Below are 12,052 nucleotides of genomic sequence, written 5' to 3'. Positions count from 1 at the left end.
TTTTAATATATTATTACTCTTTAGAAAAATGTTTATTATAATTATTTTGCTATTTTGTAAAAAAATTATTAGATCTTTAATTATTAATATAATTTTTGTTTTTCGTTGCTATGAAAAAATGAAAAAATATACATTTTTTAAATATTTTATAAAAAATAGAGTTTTTGCATGTAGGAGCGAGGCTGGGGCCGGGAGACCCATCTCCATTGAGGACGGAATTGGGTGTTCAATTTTTACCCCCAATATAATTTGGGGACGGAGGCGGGGGCGAGTGCATGGAAACGGGGTTAGGGACGAAAATGCTTAAACCTGCCTCCGACCCGCCGTTGCCATGCTAAAGCAAAGGTTCGAACCGTCAACTCAAACGGGCCAAACTATCCCAATTTGCTCTCACACATCTTCTGAAAGCAGCATTTCAAGAATTTGGCCGCTAGGAATTTTTTTTTTGAAGGATGCTAGGAATTTTTTTGAAAGCGCAACCTACATGATTTGACCGAGAACATACCAAATTCATCTATTATGGATTTTGAGTTTTAAATTTGAGTAGTGATATGTGTACAATTCTTTGGTACAATTTTTATGATAATTTTGGTTTTTTCTCTTTTGATTGATCAAAAATAATAGGGAGAAAAAAAGGAAGAGAGAGAATAAGAAAATAATGTGAGTATGAGAGAGAAAATTGTCAAAAAATTATTAAAAAATAGTTGTACAAATATATCTTTCTCTCCTCCTGTCAAATAAAGCGCAACCTAATTCTTGAGAGTGATGTTCACACTCATCACTCAATGATATAGGGTATCTGAAATAAGTTGTTGAAAATTGTGTGTTGAAATAAAACAGCTGAATTATATGATGTTACTTTAGAATGACTAATTAGATTTTTTCTCAATCTTTTTTCCTATCTTGACTTATCATAGCTCCTTCGTTTTCTAATTTATAGCTCCTATTGTTAATTTAAGTATATTAATTTGGGTCGCTTTTTAGAAGAGATTGAAAGTAACATTTGGGTCGCTTTTCTAATTTATCTTACTCACTACAATACACATAACATTTTTTACTTAAAAATTAAAAACAATCTGAGTTCTGAGAGTGTGACAGGTGAAGACATGCATGCTGCATCTGCACTACATGTTGCTCTTTTAATAGGGCTGTACACCATAACTGAACAGGATGGTCCATAAATACAAATAGAAAAAAGAGAAAGAAATTGAAGAAGGTAAATAAAATAAAATATCTTATATTCATTTTTATGCAACTCATGCAAATATAGTGGTTAATAGAGTATACCTTTGGGTAGAAGCCACCATATACATAAAAATGGTTAAACAGAAACCATCTCAAAAAATGACATAAAAAAAGCACTGTCCAAGTGGTCCTCTTATAGAGGTTGAAGCATTGGAGTACTTTCTTTTTCTTATATCATAAAAAGAATAAATTGACGATTTAATAATTTGTTTTTTATGCAAATGTTATTGTGATTGGTTTGTCATGTTAGGAGGAAATGTCAGTAGGAATCGATTTTTGCTCTCTTGCATATATATTGTTTTTGGTATATTAACTTATACCACTGGAATACTACTCTAATTTTTAGAACATTTTTTTAATTTTGTTTATTTAAATAGTATTTAAAATATTAATGACAAATTTTTTGAAAAGTTACTTGTAATTTTTTCATAATTTTTGTTGTTAAAGAAAATAAACATTTTTTTAAGTTTTCGAAATCATCTAAGTGGTTTAGGTGAGTCCATAATAATAACCAAAAAATATATAATAATAAATGCAATATTACAAAAATAGCAGTAATTTCATAACAAAAGAAAGAAAAGGGAAATACATATAATTAATATAATATTTTAAACATTGGTGAGAAGCTGAGATTAATTTGCAGACCAGTCTCCAATCTTTGTTGTAGGATCAGGAAAACCTCATTAATTTTCACAGATTTAGGTCAAACAAAGGCTACGATATTTATATCAGTAGAATCCATTAGTCTTTTCACGAGTCCCTTCACCATGATCCAACTTTGCTTGCTGCTTCCCAAAGTGAATATGAGGGAAATGTGCCCACTGCATATAGATAAACATATAAAAATACTAGCTTATCAAGACTTGTAAAGTATTTCAACTAAAACTATAATATATGGCATATGGTTGAACAAATTAAAATGGTTGAATTTAAGAATTAGATATATTAATGAAGTCTTATTTTTCTGTTGATTAGTGGCTATATATTATTAACTTATTTTTTACTACACATCTCCACTTATTTTATAGCATCTCCACTTGTTTTGAATTTTTTTCAACAGAAAATTACTTTTTTTTTTATATATAAATTTACCTCTTTATGATATAGTAATAATACATTTTGTAAAACTTTAAATGGGGAAAGAATACCATTGTATTCTACTAAAATCTCGAGGTACACCTTTAGATATTTTTAGTCATATTTAAAATTTTCCCATTTGAACATTAATATGGACCCTACATGAAGGCATATAAATTGTTATATTAATATTTTTCTCTTTACCAAGACTTAAATCATAGACGATCTCTATATTATCATAAGCTTTTTAAGTCCTTGTGCCGCTCCCTCCATTTCCTCTGCTAGGGTTTGAGGGAGAATGGTGTATAGTGCCTCCCATATCCGTTTTCATCGTGTTTTGATCGGCTCGTCCTGTTTCTCAAACACCTTTACCATGTTAATCGATGTTTTCAACCCCAAATCGCTTTCGGCCACAAATCACTTTCACCCTAAAATTGGATTATCCCCTAAATCACGTCCGACCCCAATTCACTTCCACCTCAAAATTGGATTCTTTCCCAAAAAGCTTTCATCTCCGCGGAGTTGTACCGTTCCAAAGATTTCTCTGATTAATCGTCATCAGCCTCATTCGTCGCCTTTAGATCTTGTTGATAGGGTTGTCATCTCAATGGTTGACACGACATTCGAGCGCCCCCTCGAAAACCACCATGGAAACATTGTGTTTAATTGCTTCATATTTCCTCATTTTGAGATCTATTGCATTTTTTGGTGTTTTTTCTCATTTTGTGAACGGCACTCTTGATCTGTTCCTGAAAATACCCTAGAAATCAACATGTCGACAAACCATTGTGTGTGTAGAGAATATTGTGGTTGAATCCTTTTTTTGGTTACTCTCATACAATCAAATGGTTTTTGATCAGAGGTTTAAAATGGACTTTTACGAGACCATTAAAAGTCGAATCGTGTCCAACAAATGCATTTTGCCGTAACAAGATAAATTTTAAGATTGGGGCCTCTCATCTCTTCTATGTCCAAGACCCGACAGAGGAAGCGATTGTTTTGTTGGAAGCTAGGATTCAAAATGGGCTTGATGCCCCCAATCATTGTATTCATTCTATGGTTTCTTGTATGGTTATTGGTTTATCTTTTAATTTGATATCCTTCTCAAGAATGGGGAATGCCCTAGCACGACATAATAAATTTGATATAGTGGTTCTTTTAGCATATGAATGAAGTTCTCTTTTGATATAGACTTTTAAATCATTAACTCTTTTTATCTTCAAACTCAAAACACTTTAGTTATCCGACCTCATGAAAGTACGGAAGATGCATGTCTCCTTAATATGAATCTCAACAAAGGTTTCAAAGGTGTGATTTCCCGCTAATTTTTTTGACAAAATTTACTATTTTATTAAAAAACATGGGAGTCCACACCTTTGAACCTTTTGTTGAGACTACCGACAATTTTTGTACCATATTAGTTTGGCATACTCTTCTATCACTGTCTTTTGGGTAGTTTTTTTTTTTTTTTTTTGCTGGGTGGAATATTTTTCCTATTAGGTCTTTTTTATACGGGTTAAAGTAACTTTTCTTTATTTATTTATTTTAAATAATTTTTATATTAGATATAATACTCACATTTTTGGCTGCTGAGCTGAAAGCCTCCCTGTGGCTGATATCTGGATTACTGGCCTTAATCCTTTGAATTTCCTCCCTACAAACAAGGCAATAGGGAAAGTTTCTTATTTGCTTTACTTAAACGGTACGATCAATAGCCTAAAGAAAAGTACTCTAAGATATAAATATTCATCACCAAAAATAAATAAATAAATATAAACATTGGTAAATTTTGGTTATGTTATGTGCTTAAATTTATTTTTTGTAGGGTAATCAAGAGTAATCATTATCACCCTCTTTTCAAATTAAAAGTAAATATAATAATGATAATAGTACTAAACTTTTCTCAAAAATAGTAGTGTTGATATTTCAGTTATCATAAGTCTAAATCCTGCACCTAAGCATGAACTGATTTGAAATTGTAATTGTAAATACTCAGAAAAAATAACTTACTTAATGAACCGGTTGTAAGCTGAAGGAACACGATGTCTTTTCTCTATAGCTGTGGTAATAATAATCATGAGATCAATTAGTTTTGAATATTAAATTTATATTGGAATTTAACATAATTCAATCAATAAAATCGTAATTTTTTTTTTCTTTTTGAGTAAGAAAAAATTTAATTTCATCATATACATTAATTTATCATCTTTCAAAAAAAAAATTAATTGATCATATCATTTTTTCACAAGAACATACCTCATTTTTTGATAGACTTAATAGATTAAGGATCATGTATTATATTATATTTTATGCATTTCACATATTATTGAAGCTCCAATTTTATCCAAGAGTCATTTATTTAGGTTTTATTAGTTATTTTATTTCTAAAACGTTTTTGTCTCTATTGTTCATGTCACTTCACTTCATCAGCAGCAAACTCCGATCACTAACTGAAGTACCAGTAATAATTTACAATTATCAATGCCAATAATATATTAATTACCATAACTCTGCTACTGTGAATGAAATCTCAAAAGTAAATATAATTTATATTATATTATATATATGCATGCATGTGTTCTACTAGGGCATAGGATGACAGCAATGAATTAAGGATGGGTCAATTTCGTTACGTAACGTCACAATCTTGGAGGGGCCAGGCCAAATAAATTGATGAAGAAAAAAAATTCCCAAATCGGGAACCTATATGAATATATATAAAACAAATTCAAATTTGTTACTACTAAAAAATGATGGACCGACTCATAAATTAAGCATCTATTTTCATGACAAGGTTTTTCTTTGCTATGCTATTACTTACCTTGATTAATTAATTTAAAGGTTAATATGTCTTTATCCCTTGTCATCTTTTTTATATTTTTTTGATTTATCCTTCTGTAAAAAAATTGTTTTGATTTACCCCTAATAGGCCGAACAAAAACGAAAATTTCTTGAAAAAAAAAGAAAAATTGGTTTATGTTTGACCTATTAGGGAGTAAATCAAAACAATTTTTTTTTTACAGGAGATAAATAAAAAAATATTTTACAGAGAAAAATCGAAAATGACCTATATTACAGGAGTAAAGACCTATTAACCCTAATTTAACTAACCTGTGCTATGCTATGCTAGCTAGTATTTTTTACTTTTTTTTTGAAGAATTTTATGCTAGCTAGTTAATATGTGAATGTGTGATTGTTGTGTCATTCAGGGGGGCCTAGTTAGTAGTTGCCACTTTGTTTATTCAAATTTAGAGTAATAGTACAAAGTTGAACTTTTGATACCAAAAAGCTAATACAAAAATTAGAGTGTGACTCACGACGAATGGGAGGAATCCTAGGATGTTCTACTGCCTCAAATGATGCTATTTTGTTGCATTTTGAAGATGATGATCCAATTTCCTTGCTGCTTGCTTCTTCATCAATTATGTGCTGTTTCTGTGGCTTATAATTAGCAATAGATTAATTAAGGAGAAAAGTAATTAATCAAAATTGATAATAAGTTCCTAAATCCTAAATCCTAGAAGCATTATTTCACCATCTAAAAAAGTAAGGAGATCACTTTAATATTCATGTGTTTGATTGAGTATATAGACATCATTCTCCTAACAAAAGTGCTATATAGTATATACCCATCCATGGTTCAATGTCAAAATAGCTTCTAAGGTATCATTTAGTAATATAAATACTTTCATTTCTTTTTGACTAAATTTAATTACAAAAAATAATTTTATTTCGTCAAAATATTTTTATCAAAATTATAAAAATAGTATTTAATTGTTAAATACAAATTTTATAAAAAAAAAAAAAAGGTGTTAAATACAAATTTTAATCTATTTATTTTTTAATGAATGTAATGTAACTTATGCTTAATCCTTAACTATTTGGTATCAATACTAAAAAAATTATTAAAAAAAAACATTTTAAAGTGGTTTCAAAAGACCTAAAAGATATTTGGTATTATTGTAATCTATCCTTGGTTTTCCTTTAATTTTTTTTTTTTTTTACTCTTCTATTATTTTATAAAAAAAAAGGATCGATCCAGTACTTTTTTAGACAGGACCATAGAATTTGTCTATATAGATTAGAGCACAAGTGGTACTCAAACTAAAAAATTATTCACTATAAAGTCACCAAAAATTAAAAAAAAATCTTCATTATAATGTTTGAAGGAGCTAGCACAGACAATTATTGAAGCACTAAAATCTACATAAAGTGATTACCTAAAGATACAAACCAATGGTTCTTACACATAAAATAAAAGTGACCCCTTTGTTTTACCAAAAATCATTTTATATTTTCCTTAGCTAATTTATTTATTTTAGCAGTGTTTGAAGGTTGAACTTTAATTCAAATGAGAGGTTAGTTCAATTGTAATAGTTTGGCATTATAATCTTACAGGAGAGGGTTCTAATATTCAAGGAAAACTATATTATGAAATGATCGTTGATCTCAACTATGTATACTTCATTTGTTCCAAATTATAAGCAAAAAATTTCATTTTATTTGTTCCAAATTATAAACAAAAAAGACAAACTTTTTTATTTTAAAAAATATCATCTTTTCCAAAGTGAAACTAAATGCAAATTGCATTTAATTTGTTCTCCCTCTCATTTTCTCCATAACAAATAACCAATGAAAATTGTTTTTACATCTTCCCATAAAACTAATTCCAAGAAGAACACCAGAAATTATACTCCAAATTATCATATTTTAGTTTTCTTAATAAATATGAAATGATTTTTTTTTTCTTATAATTTAAGACGAAGGAAGTACTATACTATAGTTGAACTTATTTTGTCATGTTCATGTAACATGGTGTGCTCCCTCTTTGTATTGAGTTAGAGTATCTCTTATACTCTATCCTTTTATTTATATAAATCTCATTTGTGCTAATTAAAAACAAATCAATTGTATGTACCGCAACTTACTTGTGAACTGATCTATGTTCAGAGAGATTTTAAGAATGTGTATTTAATACGTTGAAAAGAAATATAATAAACTTTTATATTAATAACCACAAATTTTGGAATTCATGGACAATGTCTTTAGGACACTCCTTAACAAAATATCTTCCGCATGATTATTTTTTGAAAAAAAAAAACAATAAGAATAGAAAACTTGAAAATGAAAAATCATTCAGTTTTTTTTTTAACGGCAAAATTTATTAATAATCAAGTTCCTGCACAACATGAACAGGGATCAACAATTATAAACTACAAATAAAAGACGTCGTATATAGGCAAAATACCCGAAAGAAAACAGTAACAACACTGATATTAACTCCACCTAACTTGAGGGCTACCAAATAAAATGAGTATGAAACATACCTGAGGGAGTTGAGGAGGAGGAAATGGCTGAAGTAATGGTGCTACCATGTTAACTGATAGCAAATTAGCACAATGTCCACATCTAACTGTTACTATGGTTAACAAACTGCTGTATGGAACATTAACCTGCCAATCCATTTCCAATTTCAAAACAAATATATAATATCATTCACCATTTACAATTAATTTCACTAACTAGGTCTATGCACAAGACGAACAAAGTTTATTACTAACCAAGTCTCTGCACAAGACGAACAAAGATCGGCATAAAAACTACAAAGCAAAGGGCATCGTATATAGACAGAACACACAAAAGAAAATTCATACACCAAAACAGACATTCTTCAAACATTGCCAAAGGCTGAAATATCTTAAAACTTAGGTTACAACTATATAATTTACTAATTACATAGGAACTTCCAAAGCAAAAACATTGAGTTGATGAGAAAATAAATGGAAGTAAGAAAGAAACAAAATGTGTATATGGTTGGCAGGAAGATGATAAATAATGTAGCAGGAGTGAGAAGGAAGTGAGTGTAACAATCTTTTCACATTCATTCTGAGAGAGAGTCTACTTTTAAGGGGGTTGTGTCCACTACTTGTGTTTGTGGCATATATTGTAACAGAAAAAAAAGCTGAGAAACTGACATAGATGAATTTAAATATTTAGTACTCTCATTCATCACAACACAAACAATGTTCTCAGTGCGCATCACTTTTTACTGACACTGCAAGGCAAGATGATAAAAGATAGAAATTGGTTTAAAAGAAGAGAGAGATGAAAATGACTTGACAAAAACACAAACCAGCAAAGTCTTAACCACTAGTTATTATTACTCACTCTATACAATATCATGAACCAGATTTAATCTACTTTCTCAAAAGAGGTCATTTCAATTTGCTATACTATGAGAAAGAAGAGAGAGATTTAGTCATAAATGTTCACAAATTGTTGTAGAAATAAAGATGGTACACTACATCTGTACTTAAGGGATGCAACAAGCCTTAAAATGTGAAAACATTTACTTGATCTTGATGCTTTACAGAACTATGGTGGAAATTCATGATGAACAGAAATTGATGAATTGCACCAAATCAAGGACATAGGAGAGAGAAACCAAATCATGCTTGCCATCACATGGATTTGTACAGAAAAATGACAAGAAAAAAATCTGGTAAATTACATATTAAATAAAAATAGTATACAAATGAGCATTTGAGAATATATAAGATGCCATATATTTTGATTTTTCTTAAAAAAGAAAATAAAACAAAGAAACCCTAATATCTGATTCTGATATTAACCCTAATCATGGACTTTTAGCTAGACCATAAATTTGAATCTAGCTATGAGTTTAAATTTGTGAATTTATTTTGTTCTTAAGCATCTTAAAATTGTTTCATTTTAGATCAGAGAATTACTTTGCTTGATCTCTCAAATTTAGACATACCTAACTTTGTTCATTGAAAATCAACAATTGTGCTTATCTCTTACAAGCTTCTTACCATAAAATCTAGAGTTTATGAAGAGCAAAATATAGTTTCAATTTCTCATAAAATATAAGTTAGGAGAAGAATTCTTTTTATAGTGTTAAGAAAATTCACTTCAACATGATGGATCAATTAATTCCAATGTTCCTATAAGGTCAATTTTCCAATACAAGCATTATAATCAATAGGTCTTAGCTCAATTGAATTTCTATTATTGTTTTCATGATTAATTAAACTTAAAAATCTTTTTCATTTATATATTATTTGATCTCATATGATCTTGATGGAAGAAATTAAATGAAACTCAATTTGCCAAATTAGATGGTGGTGAAAGAAATAATGAATGGGAAAGAGAAAACACAAAAGAAGAGATGGAAATTGAGAATACTATACCGCTAGAATGGTGTTGCAGAAGTTGCAGTGAACATAACAAACACGTTCTGTTGCAATCATGTCCATTGACATTTTTCTTTTTCTCTTTCTAAATGTGTTTGTCCTTTGAGTTTGAGAGTGTGCTTAGTGGATTTATAAAGGAGACAATCACTTGGCTCATAGAAAAAGTGATCATCACCACCATATCAACTATTTTTTTTATTATTTTTTAAATGTTAAATAAAATTTATGTAAATATTAATGTAAAGTAGAGTATTACTCCAATCCATTACAATGAGACTCAGTCAAAAGAAAATAACTCATTCGGTTGATCTTGGATAGGCTTTAATATTATCTTAGAATTTGAGTTGGATAAAACCAAAAGTAAACATTTATCTTGATAGATAGACAGATGCTTTTTTAATATATTATTTTTTCTTTCAAAGTGGATGAAAAAAATCACTCCTACAAAGTGTAAGGAGACCTAGTTAACTTGCTTAAAAATCATTTTTAATAAGAGAATTTAATATAATTCATCAATGTTAAAATTCACGGTCTTTATATGAAAAAATAGCTGTATCCACCAATTTATTTATTATTATACAATAGTAACACAAAAATATGGTAAAAAGAAAAACACACACACATGTGTCTGTCTGTATGTCTTTCCAAAAAAATATGTGCGTATTTGTATGTGTTATTTAACTCTCATTGCAACTCTGTTGCATACTATGATATTGCACCATAATGTGGACAAATATGGTTGATGCGACCATAATTACAGCTGTAAAATGATTATAAAGATCTCTAAATCATTTAGATTAAGGTTGTAATTACGATTGTAGACAATAATTTAAAATATATATATATATATTTGTGTGTCTTTTTAACATGTGACCTAAGAGCATTTTGAAGGAATTAAGAAAGAGCTACTAAAAAATAATTTTTGTGTTAAAAAACCAATTTTTGAACTATCAAAACATAAAATATACAACTTTTAAGCTATTTTCTTTGATACAATCAAGATAATATTTATATATCTAGTTTATTTTAACATGTGCCATTAACAGTAATTGTTAATTAACCCAATGGGTTAATTTTAAATGGGTTAATTTTACTTCATAAAAAAAACATACTTGTTAATTAACTTATGTTAACTTTAATATTAAAATTTTTAATTGAAGAGATATCAAATTTAATATCTGACACGCCTTAAATAAGATTATTTTACGTGGAGAAAATCTATGCGAAACCAAACAAATGTCTGCAATGTGAAAAATAATTAGGATGGGACTAGTCTGGTCTGAAGTGGGGTTAGTGTTTTTTGATTTATTTGCATAGACAAAAGAATGGGATAATGTGAAATCTTGGTTTGGAATGTGATATTGCATGCGCGTGTGTATAAGACACAAGAGAAGAGAGTGAGGAAAAGAAATGATGTGTGATGATTGAGAGAATGAGTGGGTGTGGGTGTGAGTGACCCATCATCATGTATAACCATACTACTGGACTGGTTTTTCTGTAGCGGAAGAGGGGGGCGAAATAGACATTAATTATTATTGATGCTTTGGAAATTTGGAATGTTTAGATTCTTGTTTATAGAGTTTGTTGGGATCAGAGACATGTTTAGTTTAGCATGTGTGTCCTCTTAATGAGTGCATGTGAAAGCCAAGAGGAAAATGTGAAGGAATATGTTTTAAGCCAAGTTGAAAATATGGACAAAAATATATATTTTTTCTTAGGAGGAGAGGATATGGACAAAAGTATATGAGTGTTCAAAAATGTATCTATGTTTCACATTTAGGTATGCTAGATATATCTTAAATTATATTCCTTCCGTCTCAAATTTTAAGCAAAAAAATTCACTTTTTTATTCTAAAATATAAGCAAAAAGATAAACTTTTATCCTATTTAATCTTGTTTTTTTAAAATATCATCTTTTCCAATAATAAAAACTTTTGTTTATTCTCATAAAATTAAATGTAAATTACATTCAATTTTCTCTCTCTTCCAATTTTTCCATAATCAATAGCCAATGAAAATTGTTTTTACATCTTCCTATAAAATTTATTTCAAAGAAAACGCAAAAAACTATACTTCAAATTCTTTTTTTTTAGTTTTCTTAATAAGTGTGATTTGATTTTTTTGCTTACAATTTGGGACAGAGAGAGTGGAAACTCAATAAGAACTTTTAGAGAATGATAAAATCTTAGTTTTTATCACTTTTTATCGAGTTTTCTTTTTGGTCTATGTTTTTAGTTTGGCCTATGTTGATGACAACATTATTGCATTAAAATGAAATTGTAATGTTTGATGAAATTTGAAATATTGCTAAAAATAAGTTAATTTTAACTTTTTAACTTGATTTTAATGTTGGAAACCAAAAAATTGTATTGTGCCATAAAAAATCGCAACAAATGAACCAATTCAAACCACATTAATTTGGTTTGGTTTAGTTCAGTTTTTATTTTGAAAGCCAACTAACCCAAACTGTATGCTTTTTATCTTGCGTTAGGATGACTTTTAGCCTCAAAATCGAA

The 12,052-nt window shown here is 29.0% G+C and overlaps 1 protein-coding gene across 3 annotated transcripts; it reads right to left on the bottom strand.

Annotated features, from left to right (window-relative positions):
• Positions 1–1,785: 1,785 nt before the first annotated feature.
• Positions 1,786–9,689, bottom strand: LOC11446936 (putative axial regulator YABBY 2). Of its 3 annotated transcripts, none has more exons than XM_003605925.3 (6): positions 9,534–9,689; positions 7,650–7,775; positions 5,640–5,763; positions 4,333–4,381; positions 3,901–3,976; positions 1,786–2,066 (listed from the first exon to the last, which is right to left on the bottom strand). In XM_003605925.3, the coding sequence occupies exons 1-6, from the start codon at positions 9,603–9,605 to the stop codon at positions 1,974–1,976; spliced, it is 540 nt and encodes a 179-aa protein (XP_003605973.1). In that variant the 5' UTR covers positions 9,606–9,689; the 3' UTR covers positions 1,786–1,973. The 3 variants fall into 3 exon arrangements, with proteins under 3 accessions (XP_003605973.1, XP_024637566.1, XP_024637567.1); XM_024781798.2 differs by having other exon boundaries at positions 5,640–5,757; XM_024781799.2 differs by lacking the exon at positions 9,534–9,689 and adding an exon at positions 8,676–8,803.
• Positions 9,690–12,052: the final 2,363 nt, after the last annotated feature.

This window comes from Medicago truncatula, chromosome 4 (genome assembly GCF_003473485.1).
Source record: "Medicago truncatula cultivar Jemalong A17 chromosome 4, MtrunA17r5.0-ANR, whole genome shotgun sequence".
NCBI lineage: Eukaryota > Viridiplantae > Streptophyta > Magnoliopsida > Fabales > Fabaceae > Medicago > Medicago truncatula.
The sequence above is the reverse complement of the archived record's forward strand: the minus strand, read 5'-3'. Positions and strand labels throughout refer to the sequence as shown.

Coding starts and splice junctions, on each gene's coding strand:
- LOC11446936 (XM_003605925.3), bottom strand. CDS start 9,605: ATGTCAATGGACATGATTGCAACAGAACGTGTTTGTTATGTTCACTGC. Junction 5,764..7,649: donor CTCCTCCTCAACTCCCTCAG/GTATGTTTCATA, acceptor GCTAATTATAAG/CCACAGAAACAGCACATAAT. Junction 4,382..5,639: donor TAGGATTCCTCCCATTCGTC/GTGAGTCACACT, acceptor TTATTACCACAG/CTATAGAGAAAAGACATCGT.